At 38.7% G+C, this 25940-nt stretch overlaps 1 protein-coding gene across 1 annotated transcript in view; it reads right to left on the bottom strand.

Annotated features, from left to right (window-relative positions):
- LOC144214757 (solute carrier family 23 member 1) overlaps positions 1 to 24873 on the bottom strand; it is a 32925-nt gene extending 8052 nt beyond the window's left edge. The window contains exons 1-8 of the mRNA XM_077743398.1: positions 24721 to 24873; positions 15632 to 15751; positions 12609 to 12766; positions 10527 to 10707; positions 8106 to 8287; positions 4979 to 5096; positions 3606 to 3762; positions 1309 to 1562 (exon numbers count right to left, since the gene is read on the bottom strand). Coding sequence (XP_077599524.1) covers positions 1309 to 1562; positions 3606 to 3762; positions 4979 to 5096; positions 8106 to 8287; positions 10527 to 10707; positions 12609 to 12766; positions 15632 to 15751; positions 24721 to 24795 — 1245 coding nt within the window. The 5' untranslated portion in view covers positions 24796 to 24873. The remainder of the gene's footprint in view (positions 1 to 1308; positions 1563 to 3605; positions 3763 to 4978; positions 5097 to 8105; positions 8288 to 10526; positions 10708 to 12608; positions 12767 to 15631; positions 15752 to 24720) is intronic.
- Between the last annotated feature and the right edge of the window lie 1067 nt (positions 24874 to 25940).

Here is a 25940-nt window from a genome sequence, read left to right on the forward strand (position 1 = left end):
GTATATATGGTAACCTAAAGAGAACCCTCTTCAACCTTGTGTCGCAAACTTAGTTTTACCATTGGCTGTGAGTAAATGTTTCTGGGACAGCCATAAATGTTAGGTGCGAAATCCAAAGAGAGTCTGTGTCGCATGAAAGTGTCACAAAACTCCCCCAAAAGTGTGACATAGTACATATTTTTCCACTTTATTGTGCAATATTTGACTAGTGCGACTTATACTCAGGTGCGACTTATAGTCCAAAAAATACCGTAGTTAGTAGTATAACTAAATATTTTCTTCAGAGAGTGATAAAGTGACAAGGCATTTCAATTTCCTACCCAAAAAGCCCCATTGGCACATATCTGATATTACAAATACATCGATAGATGTAATCACTGACAAGCCATTTTTTTTACAAACTAAACAACTATGACCTTGAAGTATCCCGTGCAAAGCTTTTAGCACTCTTGAGTGGTTGTGACGAAAAGCCTTTGGAAAGGGTTAGTTGACTTCCAAGAAGAAACGAGAGAAGTGCAGCTGTGTTTAAAGTGATAAGAACTTGCATGTACTTGTGTTTGTTTTTTTGGTTCAGTGAAAAAGAACATGTTGTGAATAGATAATATTATATTCTAGAATAGCCTCTTTTGATAGCTTAAACTGTAAATAATTGCTACACAACCTGAGCGAAAATCTTAAAACATCCTTGGTAATAACATTTCAAAAATGGTTTGATGGTAACACACAAAAAATGAATTATCTTTTTTGTACTCCTCTAAATCACTCAGCTTTTTACTGCATCAAAATCCCATCTAAATTGTACAGTGCAGCGCAATACAATTATTCTGACAATTAGAGTGGAATGATAACACCACAAGTGGGAGACAAGCTTTGCAATTTCTCCTGTGTGATTAAGGAGGTTTTCGACTATAACGACACAAGCCCTGAGCTTTTTTTGCAAAATCAGAAACATTTGAAGTATCCTTTTTTCTTTCCATAGTTTATACAATTTAATGCAGTACTAAAAGAAGAGTTCGACATGATATAATTGTAACTATTTTAATAATACCGTAATTATTCTGGGAACATAATATTCATATTATATCATCTATATGTTTTAGGAGGGTTGCCTTAGCAGTGTTCTTTGCTACTCGTCGCTGGGTTTTGTGCCGCTCTCACTTGGCATCCCTCAGCTGACCTGGACCAGAAGCCAGACTACACCCCAAACTGGTCACCGGTCAGTTGTTGGGCACAAACAGTGACAGATAACGATTCGTACTCACAATAACACGAATGGGCAACAGGAAATAGGCAAAGTTTCACTTTTACCTTAGTGATTCCAAGTGCGGCGATATTTTGACTGTAGGACGTGGTCCCATTGCCCGTGCCCCAGAGGCCTGAGAGGATGCAGCCGATGCCCTCCACTGCAATGCCACGGTTGATGGCATGGGTTGGTGGGGGTGGAGCACCTGACAGCCTTGCACAGGCGTAGTAGTCGCCAATGGACTCCATGGTAGACGCCAATACTCCCGCCATCATGCCAAGTACCGATGAGACGCTGACAGTAGGCATGCCCCACTGACCTACAAAAAATGGTTTAAGATTAGAATTTCTATTTTCAATTATATATATATATATATTATAATAATATATTTTTTGTTGTCATTTTAATTACTACCAAAGAATGCACAATGAAAAGGGGCAAAAAATAGAAGTCGCACTGGAGAATAATTTGCATTTTTTGGTGGCAGTTTTTTATGAATTAGAAACCAAGAACAAACATTCCACATTAAATAGTAACATTGGGAACAACAGACAAAATAGGCACCACTTAATGTAAGACATTTGCTGTCCTTTGGATAAATACAGCCTAACAAAATAAAAACATAAGCTGTTGCCGTTCAAAGTGGAAAAAAAATAATAAGTCCCAGGCTCCGGTTGAAACTATGCAAAAAAAACTGTGACTTATAGTCTGGAAAATATTGAAATTAATAAATTCTTAGCTTTGTGAATCCCTGAGCTACTGCAGAAAATGTTTTCTTCTGTAAGCGTGATCCCCGTGAGGTTCCACAGGAAATCCCTGTAAATGTTTTTGTCGTAGATCTCTAGTACTTGCAATTTGTCACTGAAAAGCTTCTTTTTTTTAATAACAAATTATTAATCAGTCATATCCAAGACAGGCATTTGTCATTGGTGAAAAGCCACCATGACCATCCATGGCAAAAAGGGCAGTAAACAACATCTGCCACTTAAAAGTGGCAATCCGAAAACTACAGCATTTGATGTTTTATACCAACATCTGGAAACAGGGCAGCATTCCATTGCTCATCTTCATTACAAGCAGCGGAAACTTGCAAACCTCTTTGCTACATAGTTAACCGATTGATGGACTCATTGCATCGTGTTTCAGACTAAACGAGATCCTCATGTGTTCCCTCCAGGATTGGTTCTGCACTTTGTCCAATCCCAGACTCAACACTTCTGACATTCAAATTCTCCATGTGTACTACGCTGACGTTATTATAATTGTTTATTCACATCAATCTTATGATATCTGCAAGAGTTTGCCACTAGCAAACATACATCTGAAAAATAATGTTGGTTTGGAAAGACCTAGTACTTAAAAAAAAAAGGTATTTATTGAGTTGTCAAGGTCGCTCACATTCACAATGTAACCACAGATTGTTTTAATCCATGGCAAAAAAATCTTAAGGACCTTTCAGATGCAGCGCCAATGGGAACAAAACCCGCATAATTATTTGTGGTTATATTTGGGACAATTTCTTTGGCAAAGTGGGAGTTTCATAGCCTTTCAAAACATTGTAGCAACAATCATAATTTTTCAAGTGGCTGATAGAATTTTTTGAGTATAAACAAACGACCCCTTCTTCCACAAAGAATCTTAATTTGTGTTATTTTTTACTTTCTAAAATCAAATTGAGCAGGTTGGCCTCAAAATTCTTAATATCTAAATATTTGGCTAAAAGTCATTCCTTTTCCAACCATAGAAAAGGACCTTGCTGTGTGCTACCATTCATTGGCCTGCAGAAAATGTGTCTCATATCACATTTTGCTCTTTGTTTAGTTTTGTTATTTAATCATTTTTATTAGATTTTACCCTTTCATACTTTGCCAGTACCCATTATCCCCAAAAATCTAGTCAGGCAATTACTAGGAATAAAAAGTTTATAACTCATCTTTTGTAAGATAACTGATCTCCATTTGTTTTTGCTTAAAAGAGCGCCTTCTGCTTTATGGCATGCTTTTGTATTTTAATGGCCCTCATTTAAAAGTCTACCGTTCTATGAAAACCTCCCAGATTCAAGACCGCCTGTGGTAGATTGAGCAAAGAAACCCCCAAAACAGAATTGATCCTCATCACTGTCACACAGCTGGAAAAGTTGTTTCATTTGTCTTATTATCACAGAACTTATCAAAGTGGATTGGGGCAAAACTATTTCCTCTTATTTCTGATTTGCTTTCAACAGTTGTGTCCTTTTTAATCCTCTCTAGCAAAATCCAGTTTCTGGTAACACGACAGTTTGGGCAGTTTGTTTTGGGAATTTCATTGGACAAATTTGAATGGCATCAACCCTGCTTATGCTACAAATTATTCAAAGAGTTACCTGGGTAGGGAATGTGGAACCAGGGTGAGTCGGCAACAGCATCTAGGTTAATATCTGTTCTTGCCGAGTAGCCGTACGTATCTGACTTGGATGGTAGCACGTCAAAAATGGTTAGCAGGAAGCAGACCAGCCAGCCGCCACACATTCCAAACAAGGCCTGGAATATGGAGAGCAGACATTTCGTGTCAATGACATGCGTGGCGCGACAGCACAGCTATCAGATGCAGAGTATCACAAGCTAAAGGAGGAAAAAAATCCACTGAAATATTTTATTTTGACTTGCAGGATTTTGTTTTTGACTTTATCATGATGTGTTGCTTGCAAGTACAGGATTAAGGGGGTGGGGGCCATTTAGGGATTAAGGTATACGCGGGTTCTAGGAAGCCATATTCTTTTTAAAACCATAAGAGCTACTTTGACTGACTGGGAACAATTATAATATCACATTTTTAGAGTTTTCCTTAAACCACGATTGGATGGTAACGTGGCTTTCATTTTAGAGCGTCTTGAGACCTCGTAGGTACTCAATGCTCTTTTAAACCACTGATGACCCGGCATCAAAAACAATACGGGGTTCGGTAATTTTCCCAAAGACATTTTCAAGCCTTGTTTAAACTGTAACCCAGTATAAAATGTCTAAATTGAAACTCTGATTGAGGTTTGCAAGGCAAACCATCATTTTAGCCTTTCACAAGGCTTTTAAGTCCAAAAAAGAATAGTCCGAGTTTGAAAACCTAATTTGTTTCCTCTTATATGGGGTCAAACAGTGAACTGTTGACATGAAGAACTCCAGGGTCCTTGGCTAGACTTTACTATAAACTGTTCCAAGTTCTAGTTTAGCTGTGCTAGGAGAAAATGATTTTTCTTTTCTATCTATATCCAAAGGCCCCAAAGGGGAAAGGGAGTAAGAAGCTGTAAAGTTATTCAGATGGGGTGATTTGTTGCAATGCAGCCATGGCTGGGCGTTGGCTTCTCCTGCAGGGTTGCTTGTAAAAGCACTTTTCGTTCATGCCAACACACCTGAAATTGTATTGTGCAAGTGATATTAAAGTTTTCCTAGAACATTAGTTGGATTTGTCTATATTCTTTTGCCATCCAAACATTGAACACCGGGAGCGGGAGTGACTCAGAGACTTCTTAGCGGACTTAAAGATAAAACTCTGGCACTCAGCCTAACGGTCATATCATTTCCATGAGTAACAGTGTCGTTACAGCCAGGTGCATTCCAAAAATTCACGCTTGATGTACTTTGGGCGTCGGTCCAGCATCACAGGTGTGTGAGTGTTACTCAACAGAAGTTTAAAAGCGTTATAGGTCGGATTGCAGGGCACACCAAGGGTAAAGAAGTTGAACTATGGAAGCTGGTGACTCACCGAGAAGAGCTTAAAGAGTGGGTAGTGAAACACTTTCCACTTTTTGTCCTTGTAAGCAATCAGCGGTACGTCCACTTTGCTCAGGTATTGCGAGAAGAGGAGGATGAGGCACACCGTGCTGTGGACACAAAGACACAAGAGGAAGGTGTTACAGGTTACTGCCATTAACTCTGCTAAACTAGGGTTGAAACCACCAATTCAAATTCTCATGTAAGACCATAAGTTTGAAAAAAATGAACGTTGGCTTTAAATTATAAAGGCAAATCCTAAAAAACAAATTTTCAAATCTAATTGAACTCTTTGGCCCTGCTTTGAATGTGTGAACGCCAGCAAATTCTATCAATTTCAGCTCTGTGTTCCGTTGAAATGTGGCGTTGCTCGAGTCGGTGGGTTGATAGCCAATTGAGCAGGGTGTAATTTCAGAGCACGGCCTTTGAAAACAAGACATTTTGAAGCCTATTTTATGTACTAGACGATGTATTTGCTTTCTGGCATTGACATTTGGCAGGGTCATTCACAGCAGTTTTCTCAGTGGGATATCAAATTTACAAGGCATATTTATTCTATATACTTGAAATATTAGTTTGAGGCTTTTCCCTTGCAGCAGATCCGTAATTCAATGTCCATTGCCTCCTTTGGGGAAAATAGTTTGAAACGGGGTGAGATTTTGGGTGATGTATTATGTCTCAATTGATTCGGTAACAAGCATCACATCTGCAGATGTTAAAGAACACCACGGTTAACTCTGCCTGGGACCAGGTGGTAAAATATTCCCTGGGATATGTTCTGTCAAGATCCAAAACAAAAAGTGACCTTTGCATACCTGAAGGTCAACTCAAACTCTGTCCAATGGCTTTGGGACGACTGTTTGAGGGCTGGGCTTGAATTATGTGAGTCAGCCATTGATTGAAGAAAGGGAATTGCCATTATTCAAGCAAGACTTTTTTGCTGCACAATATCGAAATCGTGAAGAAAGATTTGTGAAAGAAAAGAAGCAGTTAATGTCGACCATGTGTGCCCTGCATGATGCTGTTATAATTCCTTGTTATGAGACAGCAAAGCCAGCTAATGACATCCTCGTTAAAGCAACTCATCATATATTGCCCTTATCACTTAATGACAAATGACCATTGCCTGCATAGCTTTTTAAGACAAGAAATAACAATATTCAACAACACTTTTCCTGATTTCAAAATTTCCATCCAACCTGGTGAGCGTCGAGGCTCAAGATTTATTTTATCACCTTCCTCATTGGCCTAAATCAGCAACTGTGAGAATTCCTATGTACAAATGGATTGTGTGGAGATAACATTCACGAATCAAGTCACACAGGAGAAGAAAAAAACATATCATTAGTAATGAGAAAAACATGTATTACGAGGCAGGGCAACATGATGATCGAGAGTGGTTAGCACGAGATCGAGGGCTAATCCCCCGGTGTTTTCCCACTTTCCTGTGTGGTGTTTGCATGTTCTCCCCGTGCCTGCCCCCGGTTTCCTCCTACATACCGAAAAAAATGTATGCTAAGCTGGTTGAAGACTTGAAATTGTCGCTAGCTATGAGTGTATGCGTATTAGGCTGGGTTTAGGTTCTAGCACCCTTGCAGCCCCTGTGGGGTAAATGAATGTATTTTATGGATAAGATCAAGTCTTTAACCAATGTTTACCAAAATCCTAGTCAGTCAACTATTGATCAACCTTCTAAACATGTTTAAGGGTTAAAAAATGTCTAAAATGTCAAAAACAGACAACAGTACATTTTTTAAGAATACAAAATAGAGTAAGCAGCAGTAATCAAAAGTTTACATTGCCTTAGTCTGAGCAAAAGTAATGGCTTACGCATTATTAGTAGTCAGACTAGTAGTAAGGAAGGACTACATTTTGCTTAGTGCCACCAATTCGCATAAAGTTGCCAACCCTGTCAATTCCTCCACTGGTTTAATCTGGTATTTAAACGGCCAACAGGTATGGGTGGGTTTGTTTAGCCTTGAGATGAACACAACTCACTCAATTTTACAACATTAGCTACCTTCACCTTTTACCTTGCCTTTGCAAATACGTGTTGTTTGGTTGGGGCTGGAAACAAACTGACTAAAAAGGCTTCTTTTTAAGCATCTACAGCTGTTGCCTCCAGACCCAATTGACAAAATGACTTGTTCTGACAAATCCCACTGAATGACATACGGTTTTCAGCACCAAAGCCAGTGGAAAGGAAAAAAAAACACAGCATGAAATCACACTGCCGCACAGGGAGGAAGATGTATAGCCCCGGCCCTAGTGGCATAAAGCTTTCATCTGCCGCGCAAATGCTCCACAGACGGAAGCGGCGCCTTCACAAGAAGCAGACCCGAGGCCTCGCTCAAGGTCTCTACTTGGAAAGGACCCGCTGCAGTGCTGCAGCAAAGGAAGAGACTTGACAGCACATCATGAATGTGTTTCCTGTGTCTTTAGAGGAAAGATTGCTGCATTTGTCATTGCGCACACAAAGGTTACCGCTTGAAATTTCACTCAGTCACTACAGTCAAGCAATCCTTAAAAACTGAATGAGGGCAAAAGGGACTCAGCATCACCTTTTGTCCAAAATGTTTCTCTAGCTTTAACTTTTCCGTATATTATATATTTTGTGGTTTTTACTTCTGCGTGGTGTCACAATAGAGTTATTTTTGTTGTCATGTTTTGAAGATGTCTGAATTTATAGTGTAGGAACCTAGTTCGGCAATTTGTATGTCTGACTACTGTAGAAAGAAACTGATCTCATCCTATTAGTAAGAAGGGGATGGTCTCAATTTAATCAAGAATCCAAAAAAGTACTCAAAGAACCTTTTCCAGTTTTGACCAAACTCCAAAATTCAGCAATTGTTATAGTGAGCTACCAAATTGAACTGCCCTGTCTTGTCTATTGGCTTCTAATTTTGTAGCAATTACACTTACAGGGAAAGTTTGGCTTTGAGAAACCCTCGGACAATGAACAGAGCTAGTTTAAAGCCAAAAATGTGAGATTTTCTCTTCACTGTCAAGTGTGGCTTCCTTAAGTGTATTTGGCTCTGCTGATACTAGAAATAATCACACAATTTCAAAAATGCTCACCCTACTTTAGTTCAAATGAGTTATGAGCTGTACAGACTTACAGAGCAGCGATCCCCCAGTGGCCACCTGACTTCTTGCCGGCCTCAGTGAAGAGTGACAGTCCGATGAGGTTGATAGTGGGCGCGATGGCCAAGGGTCCGATGTATCTCAGCACGAATCCCACCAGGCCAGTGAAGCCTAACGTGATCTGGACCAGTGACGAAACCAGAATGGCTCCCTGGATCTGTGGAAGGAGGGATTGAGCAAATAAGACCAGTCAACCACTTTTGTCTGCTGTGACTTGTAAAATGATTTGGTCCATTTACATCACACGTCAAATGACAACTATCTAATGATAAGCAATGTCTTTAACTCCAATGACAACATCAGCAATTCCAATGATGTGGCGAAATGATCCATGATGATATAATTAAATACAAATTTAACATGACTCATTCCAATTAGGAAATGCCTCCATTGAGATATGATGTGAATCATTCCAATTACACGGCAATTAGTAACTCAAATTAAGATGCGATTCATTCGAATTATAGGGCAATTAACTCAAATTAGAATGCAAGTACAATACAGTCACAAATTTAGTAAAAATAAATCATTTTGCGTTGACAGTTATAGACATGTCTACGCAAATCATCACACTGTATTAAGATCTAATTAAATCACATTACATTATAATTCTCACAACGCAACATTTCTCAAAATGTCCATTGGCGGTCCTCCAAATTTTTCCACCATTCTCTCAAAATATTCTCTTCATTCATCGCTGAATTATTCTCAATAACGAGCAATGCTGCAGGTACAATTTGAAGACGTTTTTTTTTCAAGAACACCACAATCACTTTAAGTTTATGACTCACGTAATACTACAGGGTGTTAGCCAAAACAAATTCATGGTTCAGATTATTCACTTGATGCGTATGGCCTGCGACTCTTTTTATTGGAGGAAGTGGGAACCTATTTCCAAATAAATTCGCCATAACAGATAAAGTCGTTATTCCGTCATGGCTCACCGATGACCAGTGAATTTCCACTCCAGTAATTTTCCACCAGGCTATGCTTCAGTTGCGTCCGTGGGCTCGGCACATAACTTGGTACTAACTTGCTCATTTTCATAAGCCCAATATAAATTTTGAATTTGTCTTCGGTCGGAGCCGCCTTCCCAGGGGAAGCTTTTTTTTTTTTTTTTAACTCCTAGGACTATGTGCTCAAACCCGTCTGGTCATGTCTTGTTTTTATTGTTTTCATCTGTTGTACTGTAATTTCCTTGTTGCATGTATTCATTTTTTGTGTTTTTGTTATGTTTTTTTGCATCACCTTGTTTTAAAATGTACACCCTCTTCTCTGTCTAACAGAATCAAAACAAACTGCGATTAAAGCCAACTGTTTTTCAACAGTTTTTTCTCTATATGTAAAAACAAAACAAATAGTAAACAGAAACTATTTGGATTCATTATGATTGTATAAAATAAAATTTGATGGAGTCAAATGTGACAGAATTGAAAACTATAACTTCATAACCACACAGTCATGATGGTAGACAATACTGTGATTCTATCCGCAGTGTTCACAAATTACAGAAAAAAATCTGAAAAATGTGGTTGTTATGGCCCTTCCCTGAGTATACTTGAAAGCACAGTCGCTCATGTGAAAAAATGTTTTGCAAAACTGTTCAGGATGAGATTGATGGCTGCAAAAATACCTAATGTTCTTGCAACAGTTGACAAGAGTAATTTTCCGCCTGGAATTTAGGTCTTGAACCCGAAACCCTTTGAGCATGCAGGGAAGAGAGGAATCAGGTATGTCATGACATTTTTTTCTCACGGATAGAAAACATGTCAGGTTACTTTCGTGGTGCATTCCAGTAAAAGCACAAAGTCGGACTTTGCAGTCCATCGCTTGAGAAAAGTACAACAAATAACTAAACTCTAGCTTTGACGCAATACACAATTTGATCTTCGTTTAAAGTAAATGTGCAAAATGATTCAATGCCAGATGGCGCGGTTAGGCTGTGGTTAGCGCATCGGCCTTCCAGTTCTAGGATCGAGGGTTTGAACCCAGGTCCGTCCTCTGTGTGGAATTTACATGTTTTCCCCAGGCTTCTGTGGGTTTTCTCCGGGTACGCTGGTTTCATTGGCTGGAATAGGCTCCAGCACCCCTCCAACCTTAGTGAGAATAAGTGGTTTGGAAAACAAATGAATTGATTCAATGCTATTGCATGGTACTTTTAAGCCATATTGTAGCTTATAGCCTTGTATCTTATATGACTCCAATCACGGCGTCATTTACTGTAGTTAAGATATTAGACATCAAAATAATAAAACCACTGACTCCAATTTCTATTCACAGATGCGAACTCTGTTGGAAGCGACTCTGTCTCAGTCTGAGTGGTTGCTCTACATGTGTTGTGCATCTCATTGTTTATGTTGCATGTCAGTCCAGAGCTGTAAACATGCTGTTCTTACCTCACGCATTCGGGACATCCAGACTTCATCGCCACTTTCCGCCATCTGCAACGAGCTACTGGTGTTGTGAGCGGACAACATGGCGGGTTCCTGTTGGGCAGGACATTGCCACTTGGGCAGCGCCAAGATGGCCAGGGTTGGAGTAATGAAGCTGAAGGTTCCACCCTGAAGAATGGGCAGCCTAAGGGTGGATGAAGATGATATGTTGCTATGTTATTAGATGTAAGCTAAAGGCAAGGCACGTATAGACAGGGGAACAGTCACTCTAGTGCCTGGGCCTGTTGCTATGTTTTTCAGTGAGATGAGAGTTTAGTTTTTTGTAGTATTCGGGGAGTTTGTAGTAATGGAGGCCAGCAAAGTATTTCTTTCGCCTATTTCACACAGGTCATTAAAAAGCAGACACTGTCCAGCAAAATGTCTCCACCCAACCCCAGAGGTTCACTTTTCCAACCAGGCTTCACTGTATGTAGTCCATGTTGAAAGCAACTGTCACCATGTGCATATATTTAATACTGTGAAAGGTAAAATTTGCATTAAGTACTGCAATGACAGCTCAGCTCCAGCAACACTATAGCAACAAAAAAAACCCACTAAGTTACGCTATTAAATTGTAAATGACAGTCCGCTCTGGTCTCTGTGATTTATGGGAACAAGAAATATTTAATTCACCAAAGAAGGGAAGGTCAATTAGTTTTTGGATAGGAAATAAATTACCATGAAAAATTGGGAAAAGGTCATTTAAGTATGAATTAAGGTCATTTAAGTATGAATTAATGGAGACCTGATTAAATAGTGTCCCAAAATATAGTATTTTTTATGATTTCATTTTAAAAAGTAATTAATAAATGGTAGATTAAAACCAACATGTCCAGTAACTTGATTAATTCATGGACTTAAATAGAGAAGTTCAATAAAATGCATTAAGTTCTCATTAAAGTTTTAATTTTGATTAGATTATAGAATTTAAAAAAAAATGTACATCTACTGATGAGTTTCAAAGCAAAGCAAACACGTAAAGATTTAACGTAACCAAAGTTTTTACTGATTCTGAATTTATGTTCAGCATTGGCTTCTTGCGACCTGCGTAGGCCGCCATCTCAGACAAAAGCCTCCCATATTTGCTCCGTTTTTTTTTTTTTTTTTCAGTAGGGAGGTCATACCGACTCTGTTGTGGCGCCAATATGGGGGAGGCAGTAGTGCATTTATAAAGATGGATCCTTCATCACCACCACCATCATCATCATCTCCTCACTCCCCCGCAGATGTGCTTAACTGCTCCCAGGAGTTCTATAGACATATATAGGCGCTAGGCTTCGTACACATTGAACATCTTGTTTAGGGCAATGATTAGTGGGACTGGAGAGAGGAAGCTCTCGTGACTGATTTGTAACATTTGTCCAAATAGGAAGTTTAAGAAAGCACGTGTGGATATACATATATATGTATATGTGTGTGTGTGTGTGTGTGTCTATGACTGGCCAGGAACAGTGTGATGTAGACCGGCGGTTATTTGTGTGAACTTTAGAGTTGGAGCCCTGGAATTCGGTATAATTTTTGCACTTGACAAAGATGTATTTAATGATATGACATGTCAACCCAACTTCATTTTTAGGAGTGAAATATGGTAGCCATTCCCCCTACACAAGCCACTTAGATCAAAAAATGTTAAAATGGATTAATGACTGTCCCTCTTGTGTTTGAGCATGCTTATGATTCCAAAGTTGCAGATGTAATGGAAATCAGTTGATAAAGTCTTGTCATATTTCCAATTTAAGAGTTAAGGAAGGTAAAGATCATAAAATGGAAGAAATTGACGTTTTATTTGAAAAAACCCCATCATTTTTTCAAGAAATTGACCTTAGAGTCTCATTTTGATATTTTTGAGGATAATTGGGGGTAGTTAGTTGTATTGTGACAGCTTTGGGAACAAACATGTGGGTTTATTTTTTTTTCTTTTAGTGTTTTTTGTTGTTCCTTTGTCGAGAGTTGTGCAATTTATGTTAGGGTATTTCTACAATACCATATTAAAAGCTGATAAGGGAAAAAAAATGCATCCTTTAGTCAACCTCAGTCAATTTCTACCTGATGCCGATCCCCGTTTGAAGAAGCGTGCTGAGACCAGAAACGAAGAAAATGGTGCAGATGAGCTGGCTTTTGGCCACATTGTTGTCACCGATGCAAAGCGGCTCAGCCAAGATGAGCGGAATGGCGATGATGCCACCAAATGCCAGGATGTAATGCTAAGTAAGATCAAATGGAACAAAAACAAGACACAAAACATCACAAAGTTTTCTTGGCTCATTGTCATTCAAATAAAAAATACCATATCCAAATTACTTTCCATTTGGCCACTAGGCCTTTGGATTTCCAGCCATGAGAAAAAGTGTGTTAGCCATTGTGACTTTATTTATTGAATTGGCTACTTGTTGAATTACTAAGGAGTGTCGATGATGCAAACGAACAGCTCCGACGTAGTTCTTCTTTTCTTAATTAGATTCTATTTTGATTCAAGGGCAAATATAATATTTGGTTAGTTTTGAAGCTGAGGCCTTGAATCTGGGGCGCCGGGCCATCTGTGTGGAGTTTGCTTTTAATTCTCATACTCCTCCCACATTCCAAAAACAAGCATATTGGCTTCATAAAGATTTGAAATTGCCCATATGTCGAAGTCTGGCTGAGTATGCTCTACTATCTATCTGTATGTTTATGTGCCATGTGATTAGGTGGCGACGACTCCAAGATGTGAACTCTGTGTCTTCCCCAAAATCCAGCTGATTGCATTTTGCCACCCTATTAAGAATAACAAAATAGAATTACAAAATAAAGGGATCGGTATGAAGACCCTGTATTTTCCATCAACGGCTCCTATTTGGAACTGCATTTTGAATCAAAGTTTCAGATTGCATACTGTTCCCATCACCATGTAAACTGATTTACGAGACGTTTGAGTTTATTTGCTCCTATCTTGAGAAAACTCCCTCGTATAAAATATCGAAGAATTAAGTATGACAATAGCGAGTCAAGCCAAGACTGAGATGAGACTAATTTATGGTGATACCATTGTTACAAACACTTTGAAATGTCTTGCCTCTGAAGCTGTGGGCTGGTAATCCACACAATTTTCCCTTCAGAAAAATGAGCGTAGATTCTAATGGGTTAAAAAACATAGATCTTGTGTGTAACAGCATTAGTTTTATCGTTAATATTTTTAACGGGACACAGCATGAAGGTATCAGCAGTTTGGCAAAGAGAAGGCGAGGCGTCTGAGTGAAGAATTGGCAGGTGAATGAATTCAATTCAAACATTTTTAGTTTACAGTTTTTACAGTGATGGAGGCATGAAAACGTCTCTCAGGGGCTTCATTCCAAATAGCGTTTTTTTGTGTTGTTTTTGTAAAACTCCTCAATGTTCTTGACGGATTAAGTGCAGGTTTTTGAAAAGTGGGGCCAAGATGTTATCATAATTCAAAGCCACAGCCTTGTGATCTTGTCAATGCTCCGTGTTCACACCAGTCAAACACCACAGGGCAATTGGATAGCCATTTTGAGCTGGTCCTTCCGTTTCAAAATCCGATTTGTACGCCCCCCTATTTTTCACCTTGAATATCTTTTTTGAAAAATTGAAATGATCTCTTCTTGAGCTCCACTCTAACTCCGTTCTGATTGCCAAAATCGCCCAATGTCAAAATATTACGTTAACTAATATAATAAATACCATCTTTGAACGGGATGGGAAAATGTCCCAAACATTTTTGGCAAAGGCCTCTTGAGACGCATGAGATAATTCCTACCAAACGTTGTGCTGCTATGTTAAATTGGATTTTGGCTATTGGTAATTAGCGGTGAAACTTGACAATGACTTCATCATCCGCATGGGGCTCACTTTTCACTTTGGCTTGCTCTCAACATACATGCACGCTTCTTTGAGTTTTAATATTTAAAATTCATGTCAGTTTTCACTTATTTCATTACCGATTGAGCGCTTAAGAAGCAAGAGTTACACAAAAAAAGTCTCCACGTGTAAAGAATGCGGACAGGATGTTTAGGTCTAAACTAACCAGAGAGGCAGCCACGCTACGATCGTTAATTTGCTCCAAGGGCACCAGCTGCATATGCGCATTTAAAAACTAGCTTTGGCAGAAGATTTTTGGAAATAATTCCCTGTTGGCCTTGTAACATCAAAAGCTGAAATTGCAGACCACTTTTGCCTGGCGTTATGTTCAAGTAAGAGAAAAACAGATTTGAAAATCTAATCTCAAAGTTATTATTCATCTGTCAAATCACATACTTCGAAAATATTTAAAAGCATCTGATTCCTCGGCTCATGTATTCTAAAAACATTTGATAAATAGAAGCATGAAAAACCAAGGACCTTTTGTACATAACGGATTTTCTGGACTGTAAGGCATTTTTCGTAGTTTGGGTGGTCCTGCGACTAATACTCCAGTGAAACTTGTTTTTTTTTCTCACCCTAATCACCGAGAGCCTGTTCTATTGTTTTTTTAGGATATTGTAATCTGAAATTTTGTTATGTTAACAAATGCCCTTATTCCCCTGTTGATTAACTATGTTTTTCTTGGTTTCTGTTAAAAATCCCCAATATGTATTCTTTGGCTGGTTAGATTTATACGTAGGTGTATCTTATAGCTTAAAAAAATTGTGATTGTTAGTCGCTCAGTACAATATTCATTCATTCATCCTCTATTGACAGAGCCTAACCACACTCACTTGGGACGAAAGGTATAGTACACCCTAGAATGGTCGCAAGTCAGCAATAAGGCACACAGAGAGACAAGTTTTGCACTCACAATCATACAATCACTGAGCGGGAATCCATCACAAGCATCCAAGTGAGGCGAGTGAGCCACTACATTATCATGTGGATTGGTACAATATTTTCAATAGGAATTTGTCAGTCGGTATAATAGCGAGTCATTCAAAGTAATTTTTTTCATTCCTTAATTGTTGTTTTAGGAACACAAAAGTTAACATTTGTGACCTGGAAATATGTGCATCAGGATTTAAATTGATCAAACATGTATATCTATCTGAGTCATGTCTTTTCAACCCAGACTTAAACGTACAAACTACCATGTGTCGGTGTACCTGAAATCCGAGCAGAATGCAGAGATACCAGGGTGGCCGGTCGTTGAGTGCGTAGACCAAGTCGGCGCTCTCCTGCCGAGCGGTCACGTCTACCGCCGGTTGCTCGTCAGCATCTTTGCCCTTAGAAATCAAATCACACACATGCAATATTAAACAGTGTTGAAGCCCACCTGACAATATGGACAGCACAGCAGGTTTTATTTAGATTTGAGCCTTGGCGTGATATATGGATTGATGTCAGCGCCATGTGGGCCCAGTGGAACGTAAATACCAAGCATATGAACAAAAATTCACTTTGATTTGTAGCATACGCAGGAAGGAAGACAAAAGCATACTCCCACTCCCACACCCCCCCATACACACACACACACACACACACACTCACACACTGTGAAGGTTTTCTCAGCCCCTGTGGTCCACCTAACTTTCAACCTCGGCTGTATTTTGCCACAGAGGCAATGACATATGTATGTATTCTGCTCATAGGAGCACATCAGTGGCTCCCTTTGCTCCTTACTGCCTGTCTTATGTCCCAAATCAATACCAGAGTCATTTTTCAGAGGCCCACTGAAAATACAGCATGTTTACCGCAGTCAGGCCAGAACTTATTTAGTCCTTTAGTTCATCCTCTTTCCAATTGTTTCGATTGGGCAAGGTGTTTACCATCATGAAAACAAATACTCGCTGGAAGTTGTTGCAGCCAAGCTGTATAAAAGAATGGTAAATTTTGAGAAGTAAACTATCTGTGTCCAACTTGTGCCTCAGAAAAAGTGACAGCCCATTTTACTTTGCTACAGACATTAAGCCATTCATAGCTAGGAGTGTTAATTGACTTGTTTGCAATACTTTGGGTAAAAGACTTCAAACGTGGCTTTCTATAAGTGCACGCAAAATAAAGCAATATTCAGGAATTACCCTATCTATTGTATAGGCATACTGTACATAGGTAAAGTATAGTATGTGACAACTCAAAGCAGAGACTAAAAAGGTTAGTGTGGAAAAAGAAAACTCATTTTTAAGATGAAGTTTCAAATGTAAATTATTACCATCATATTTAAATGGTCTATTTCATCATTTTCTGTACCACTTATCCTCACCAGGATTGTAGGAATGCTGGGGGGCCTATCCATGCAAACCCAGAGAGCACATGCGAACTCCACAAATGTTTATTTGGAACTGAAAAAACTGTTCTTTGTGATTCATGAAATGAAGCGGATAAAGAACAATAACAATGGCAAGATTTTAATTGCATGGTTTTGATCACCATCTCCGTTTTTTTTTGGATTGAGATCATTTTTTGTATTATGATTCCAGCATGTGGGCAAATTTAAGGGTGGAAAAAAATGCCTTTTGGTAGATAAGACTTGTAGTAGCACTACCGTGGAATGTTTGACATGTGGTCTCACGCCATTAACGGGCATGTTGTGTTAAATTACAGGACACAGATGAAAGTGTGAAAGCTGCGAGTGGCTGCCATTAGTACTTATGGGCCGTCGTCACTGTGGCCAAGGTCATTTTGGCTGAGCGCTCTGACAGTCTGCAAGCAAATAAAAACCTTATGTGGGGCATAGGTTAAAATTGGGGTTACTTGTCTACCAGGTGCGGCGGCATTGTTGTGATGACTGCGCACGTGTCTAATACAGACAGATCAATGCTTGCAAAAGATTTACGGACCAACTCAGCGCTAAGCTACAACTCTTTTTATTTAATAGAGAACACAGTGACCCAGGTCAGAAATAACAATAGAGAACCATTAAAACTACATACCACATTTTTAATTGACTTATCACAAATATTTTTTATTTAACACTTGTTTGATAGCTTTTTGGGGGAGGCAAATAATTTTTTTTTAAAGAGATGGATATAAAAATCTATGTTGTTTGAAAAACTGTTTTCCATCTTTTCAGGAAACAATGATTTAACCATTTGATGAATTTTTTATGTAATTGATATTTAAGAACAATTCCAAACTTTTTGTAAAGAAGACTTGGGCGGTTGGTTTAAGAGGGTGACATTATCTTTTGTATCTTAATTAACATTTTATCAATAAATATTGACTTTAAAGTTTGGTTTTTCAGAAAAATAAATAAATATATTCATTTTACATTTAGAAAAAAATCTGACTTTATTCCAATATTTTGTTGAAGGCAAAACTACAAGCAACAATGAGATGAAGAAGAAGAAGAAGAAAAATCACAAATCAGACACTGAGGATTCATGCACATCCCTAATAGATATCTACCAAACTTTAACCCACAACATCAACATAAGTGGCAACTTTCATTTGCAAAAAGTGAAAGTATTGATGATGTACTCTCACTTCCTTCTTGAAACACTGCCTTCTTGTTCCACAGCCGTCCATCCCACTTGGACACCGCTGTCGGCTGCCTCCAACTGTGAATCAGTTGCTTGGGTTTCATGTCAAACATCAAGAACATCATGCTCCTTTTTTTCCACAGTGTCGGTCGGCACTTTTCAACCTCACACAAAGGCACTTTGATACCAAACATTGCCATTGAATATCATGACATCCGATAAGCCGACAAACCACCAACACAGTGCTGCCAGAAATAGCAAAAATGGTTCCACGTTGTCACTTTGAGATCAGTAGCTTTTGTCGTCTGGTCTTTGTTCCCTTTTTGTTGTAACAAAGCATCATCTAGTCCATACGAGACAATTTGGTAAATGATAAGGGTGCGTCCACACATTCAATTTGTGTTTGTGGTCTGGATTGGAAACCTGAAAACCTTCAATAAAGAAGACCACCACAAAAGAATCCCCCAGGGCAGACAAAACAAGGAAACGACCTGAGCCAAACATCTGAACTTCCTATGCTCACAGACACTCTGACATCATAAAATTTGTGATCTCACAAGTCTGTGCCAAACTATTCATCACATATACTTAAGGAGGAACATCAATGACAGCTTTGCGCTAATAAGCAGGTTTCTTTTCATCCCATTTCAAACATCAGTAAGTTTATCAATAGTGCTCTTCCTTTGCCTGACAGAAGGGGAAACAAATTTTCTTTGGTAAAAATGCCTTTTTGGATGATTCTAACTTTAATTCAATGTTCTTGCATTTTATTGTGTTTAGTAAAATTGGATTTATCATCAAGAAAAGTTTGAACAATTTACATCCTTTTAGGCAAAATAAGGCAAAATAGAAAATAAAAAACAGATCTCCGGTGAAAAGTCATTTTGCTTTAACTTGTTTTCCAGAGATTAAATGTTCCATCCTGTTATACTAGAAGGCCTTTTTTTTTTCTTGTGCAGCACAAATCTAGCCTGACAAACAATTTCTTTAAAAACTTTCTAGCCAATCTGTGATGTATAGTACTTGTGCTTCCTTTTTACTTAGGAGTGAATGGTAAATACTGACATATTTACGAGCATTAGAAGCAAAGAACCATCTGATGTAGGGCGCAGCGGCAGGCGGTTGCCTCTTAAGAACAAAAAGAGGTCAACTCCCTGTTGAGAGAGGCCACATGGGACGGATTGCTTTCCTCGGGAATGCCTGGTTTAACTCGCTCTGCTTTGGCTGCACTAGTAAGGGTCATTTCCTTTTTTCCTCTCTCGATTTAATGACAATTAAGGTATTCAATTCTATTCAATTTAATTCAACTCAATACATGTTGGATAAGCCCCAGCCTGAGAATACACTCAGCATTTTTTTATATGCCTTACAGCTTGGTTCTACAATGGAAAGATAGGCAATAAGCGTTTTTTTTCAGCAAATTTGCAGAACTGACAGACTTGTTGATTTCTATTTATTGAATGGATTTTTCTCCAACATCCTCGATGCTTAGATTCACGGAACATCTGAAAGCACATGCATGTTGAAGCACTTGTGTCACTGCTCTCACTTGGCCCCCCAATCCTAGCAGACTGTAACGGTCAACAGCCAAAATAAATCTCTTCCAGGATCTGGAACGGAGCCAGAGTGGAAATGTCAACATTGTCCTGTCACGCTTTCTCGCATATCAGTCATCATTCCAACAAGCCTTTTTTTTTTTGCTCACTTTAAAACTGATGGTTACATGTTAAGTTGAATAAAACATTTGAGTGTATCTGTTTGTCATCGAAACGCGGATGAATTCGTAAACATTTTTCCACGAGATGAGAACTGTGGTAATGTGGAAGCTGGGATGAAAAACAGCATGGTTTCAATTGGCGGAAGCCTCTTTTTCTGGCAGGACACCCACAGGCTGGCCGCCATGGCAAGTGATGAAGATGCAATGAGAAACGTCTAGATCAAGAGTCTCCAAACTATTTCACAAGGGGTTGACCGCATTGACTGCGGGATTTCATTACAACCAAACAATATTACAACATTTTCACCAACCAAAAAATGTTAATCAAGGCCTATTATATAACTACTTGAGGGGAAAAAATCCCAGTGAAATCAAATATTTCCATCAAGTAATATTGCTGCTGTTAAATCCTGCTTTACATCTCAGACTGTCATGGAAATTACAGGTTTAACTGAAACCTTTGAGGGACCATAGCTCACTAATTGAGGACCACCAAGCATTTGGGACGCGATAATCACCTAACTGGGCAAGCAAGAAACCATCATGAATCATTACCAACATTTTTTTCTCAACAGGGACATGATTATGTAAGAATTTGCCTTTCAAACATGGGGTTTGAGATCTGCAGAATGGCAAGGCCACCAGTCACGTCTCATCTTCAATGCCCTTAGGGCTGATGGAAGAAGATTTTCACTCAAAATCTCTCGACACATGGCCCCATTTATTCTTTCCTATACACAGATCGGTCGCCCTGGTCGCTTTGCAGAAAAACAACCCCAAAGCATGATATTTCCACCCCCATGCTACACAGTGGGTATGGTGTTCTTCAGGTGAAAATCAGTATTCTTTCTCCTCCAAACACGAGAACCTGTGTTTCTACCAAAAAGGTCAATTTTGGTTTCATCAGACCATAACACATTCTGCGAGTCCTCTTCTGGATCATCCAAATGCTCTCTAGCAAACCGCAGACGGTCCTGGCTTCAGCAGGGGGACATGTCTGGCAGTGCAGGATTTGAGTCCCTGGTGGCGCATTGTGTTACTGACAGTAGCCTTTGTTACTGTGGTCCCAGCTCTCTGTAGGTCATTCCCTAGGCCCCCCCCGTGTGGTTCTGGGATTTTTGCTCTCCCTTCTTGCTATTATTTGGACGCCATGGTGAAATCTTGCACGTAGCCCCAGATCGGGGGAGATGATCAGTGGTCTGTATGTCTTCCATTTTCTAAAAAATGCCCCCACAGTTGATTTCTTTCCACCATGTGTTTTACCTAATGCAGATTCAGTCTTCCCAGTCTGGTACAGGTCTACAATTTTTTCTCTGGTGTCCTTCCACAGCTCTTTGGTCTTGGCCATAGGGGAGTTTTGAGTTTGAGCAACTGAGGTTGTGGGCACACGTCTTTTATACAGATAAAGAGTTTAAACAGATACTATTAATACAAGTAATGAGTGAAGAACTTGTTAGACACCGTTAGAAGAAGTTAGATCTCTTTGACAGACAGAAATCTTGCTTGTTTGTAGGTGATCACATAAATACTTATTTTCCACTCTAATTTGGAAATATTTTTAAAAAAATCAAACTGTAATTTTCAGTTTTGTGTCTCTCATGGTTGAGGGATATCCAACACAATTAGAGGTCTCTCTAATCTTTTCAAGTAGGAGAACTTGCACAGTTGGTGGTTGACTAAAGATTTATTTACCCCACTGTACATACCAGTCAAATAATATTACAGTCACCATTCAAACATAAGAAAGCATAAGAATGTTTAACTGGTGTATGGGAACGTTTGATTTGTGTGTGAGGGCTCTTAAAACTTTATAAGAGTCCTCACACACAAATCAAACACTCTATATATGCCAATCAAACATTCTTATGCTTTCTTGTTTGAATATAGACTGTGATAAATGCCCCTATATACCAGTCAAACATTCTTATGCACATCAATGAACTGCTCTTAAAAGCTAATTAAAAACTTATTTAGCTTTTATTCACATAAAATGTGGAAAACTAAAACACCAATTTAGAACAATGCACAAATTGGCATGTTTGTACCCGTGTGAATGACAGCATATTTTAAATTTAAAAATGCCGTCGAAATATTTAGTTGCATGACTGTTCCACAGCCGTATAATTAGCAGTATGTATGTGTTTAGATATAAGGCATTAGCAAGTTTGAAGTATCTATACGTGTATTTTCCCAAGACTGATATTATTCTATTTATTTTTGAAATACTGCACACCTCAACATAAAAATGTTCATTTTCCCAATGAAGTATATTCATACCCGATCTGCATATGAATAATTTCAAGATCAAACATTCAAGGGGAAAAAAATAAATCTGATAAAATCTACTACTATTACTACTACTACTACTACTACTACTACTACTACTACTACTACTACTACTACTACTAAACCATAAAGAGCTTTACAGAGCTGCATGAGGATAGGGGAAAAACATTCACTCCTTAATTCACTATAAAACCAGAGGAACTGCATCTTGAGTTTGGCCAAGCATATAAATTACATACTATTTGTAACTATATGTTGCCATCTGCTGGAAGTCTCTCTGCACAGCTCTGCTGCTCATTAAGCATTGGCTACCCCCCCCCCCCCCCCCCCAAATGAATTCCACAAAAAGAAAGTTTATGGTGCAAAGAAAGCTTATTCCTTGCCACCCTTTCAAGAAGTGATTGATAGTCATCATATTGTTTGTGCTAAAATGAGAAATAAGATACACAATTGTTTTGCTGATTCTCACAATCCAATTGCTTTGTTTCAGACTAAATTAATGGATGGCCAATATTTCTTTACTATCTGTTACTTTTTAAGCCAACAAATACTGCATTAGAAAAATGACTTGTTTATTTATTATGGTAATATTCTATTTTTATGAAAAAACTTCAAAATCAGGCAGCGTGAAACTAAATAAAGTAATCTGAAAGTGGCAAATCCCAAAGTGTTATAACTTCAGCAAACTTCAGCAGCCTTAAATGCTTGTGTGCCACCCTACCAAGTGCGTCTAATGTGGTGTTAAGTGTTGTTAGTATATACCATGTAGCGTTCGTGCCAGCCTACTAGGTGTGTCTAATGTGGTGTTAAGTGTAGCGTCATGTGCGTCACAAGCCAATGCACATGCTGAATATTGAACACGACTTTGAAATGTTCCTTTGCAAAGTGAAACTGGCAGTCCTCTTTGACGATTGGCCTGAACAAAGGTCTTCTTGTCCTTCTGACATTTGACATAAATTCAAATAAAATGAAATTGCGGGTGGCCCGGCCACATGAGTGGTTAGCACGTCAGCCTCACAGTTCTGGTGTCCTGGGTTCAAATCCAGGTTGGTCCACCTGTCTAGTGTTTCTCCTCGTGCCCTGCGATCGGTTGGCCATCGATTCAGGCCCAAAGTCAGCTGGGATATGCTCCAGCACCCCCTCCAACCCTAGTGAGGATAAAGAAAATTCTGAAAATGAATGAATGAGTGAAATTGCACCAGGAAGTGTGCTTATTTTGGTACCATAGGATGACTAATGAACTGCAGAAATTACTACTATTCAATAAAATTCAATTCTAATGGAAGAACATTTGCACAAAGTGCTGTTTATTTTGTCAAAACTCAACTTCCCGGATTAACTGTGGTGGTCTGCAGAGGTCCTGCTGGTGTTCAGCTGTCTACACCCCCCAACCTACTAAGAAAGCACTGCGCTCACAAACCTTTATAGTGAATTTTGTTTGCTTTTTCTTAGTACTGTTGTTTACTTTTATATTTAATATATAGTCACTCATCTGTTTATAGTAAATGAAGAGTTCTGGTATATTTTTAATTCAATAAATTTGCACTTTACCTTTAATAACCTAAACTCAAGAGTAACAATATTTTTTTCCCTAAAACTCAGTATGTACTGAAGCTCTAGAGAAGGTTAAAGTAGTTGAAATATTTGGTTTCAGGTGGACGTGTTGATTCGGGACATTAGCCCTGAGGATTGTGTGATCACTGAGGATTTCTGAGCCTTTGTACCACCATTTGGAATCAAGTAACTCCCCAAGAACACACGCTCTCTAGTCTATTATCATTACAAAATCTTCCAACTCTTTTTATAGAACTAAAGAATTTCTTAATTACATCGAATTCATTGAACTATGCTACACACAATTTTATTTGATTTAATCCAGATTTTTTTAAACATCCTAAAAATAGAGAATTATTCGTAAATATTTATCTGACAACAGTATGTCAGATAACAAAGTGTTTTCGCTATGAATACAGAATATGAATTATTCATAGTAACGCTTTTCGGGCAGTCACTAATCCAGCCCTGGCAAACCATTGAACGAAACAAGGTGAAATTTAAAATGTATTTCCATCATGACCAGATAATACAGTACTCTACAAACAAAAAAAAAAGAAATGTATGAAAAAAATAGCACTCTGTTTTACTACAGACAATTTTGAGGAGGTGTATCAATTAAGAGGGCTCAAAACCTGTCCTGGAGATTATGATTCTCACAATTAATCAGAGGTCTAACAATGGGCAATCCCTTTGAGAATCGTGTCAAACTCTAGCACCGGTAACCAAATACAGCCACCAAATATTTTTCTGTGGCCCGTGAAAGCAAATCATGTGCATCAACTACGTCTTCCTTGTTAAAATACCCGACTGTACAACCTGGTTTCGTTGAGTATCTGCAATAATTTGGGCCAATCGTAAATTTATAAAGATTTGCTGTCATGACAGCCTTCTGAGGGGAATTTCAGCGATGACATGGCCTCCAAAAAAAATGACTTACATACCCTAATATTAGTCTCGCAATAGAAGATAATGAAAGATAGCGATCGAATATTTTACAACTGGGAAATGAGTCTAAAGTATAAATTCTTCTGGTCTTTACAGAGTCTACTGAAAAGTAAAGCACAGTGACATTTAGCACACTTTGTTGATAATTCCACATTCCATAGTGGCTTAATGCTGTAACATTGTAGGGACAAACAACCCAATTTGGACAAAAGAATCCAAAAAAAAGTACATTTTGGATTTCACGTGATTGCCGCAAAGTTAAACTTACCCCAAAAGATAAATTGTCATCCCCTAGATTTTTGAGATCTAGCTCTAGGTGGTCTTCTTTGGAGGTGAGGTGCATGATGCAAGCGGACGAGTGACCAGCACCAGCCCAGGAGTAGAGATGAGGACAAATAATGGGACTAAGGCGATGGGTCGCCACGGCAACTGACGAAGAGTGGCTATGGGGTTCTGGGACATCCCACCCCGTCAACGTTCTCTGCGGTCATGTGATGCGTGACCAGAGCTGGTCCTGTGAGAGCGCGTCCGTCACATGCGCCGCTTCATTGGTCATCCTTGTCATCAGTTGAAGTCAAAAGTCAGGAAAATGTGTGACTTTTTTTTCTTTTTAACTCTTCATGTTGGGAAAAAGGTCCTCTCCTGAAGCCCATAGGTTATGGTAAAGGCAAATCGGACTTTAAAAACTCTAATTATTGTCCCAACACCTCCGCAACTAGCTGTTCCATTTAATCAACTTAAACAAATGTACTATTGTAATCAATTGTTCTTGCCTTAATTCCAACGTTTTAAAAAACATTTATCAAGTTTACTGATCATGTGTTAAACGACAATTGGTGGCCTGGATAATAAATGGTTGGTAAGATGAATCAACAAATGAATTGTTGCATGAGTCACTCAAATGGTGATAACTTTTGATTTCATGGTTGGATGGGTAGTTGTATAAAATTAGTAGTAAAAGAAATATGTGTTTGCGTGGTGAGATTAATGGATGATTGGATGGACAAGTACTGTAGCTGTGTAGGAGAATCTATTTGGGATAGGTGCTTATTTTCCAATGGACAAATGTTATTCAAAATATGATTGGGATGGCGGAGGGTTATTTAGGGTTTCATGAATTCTCCCCTCATTGTTCTGTTTTCAATTAAGCAATTGAAAGCCTGAAGTTGATTTCATGTGTGGTTTTTGCATTTGGAAGCTGTTTTTGTGAACACACAGCATGCAATCTAATGAACTCTCTATGGTGGGAAAATCATTCTCCGATATTAAATGTGCATGCATTCATTTATAGAACATAGCATCATCAGAATTCATCTAAGAATAACCACGATAGATCACAATTATTTATGATTGAATAACAAATGGATTGGTGATTTTTGGGGGGACTAGATATATAAGAATGAATGACTCAGTTTTATCTCAGTATGAGGCTTTGTAAACAAGACAGGGCCACATAAGGGACAAGCAGGTCAGTGTAGACTCAATGGG

This window comes from Stigmatopora nigra, chromosome 2 (genome assembly GCF_051989575.1).
Source record: "Stigmatopora nigra isolate UIUO_SnigA chromosome 2, RoL_Snig_1.1, whole genome shotgun sequence".
Taxonomy (NCBI): domain Eukaryota; kingdom Metazoa; phylum Chordata; class Actinopteri; order Syngnathiformes; family Syngnathidae; genus Stigmatopora; species Stigmatopora nigra.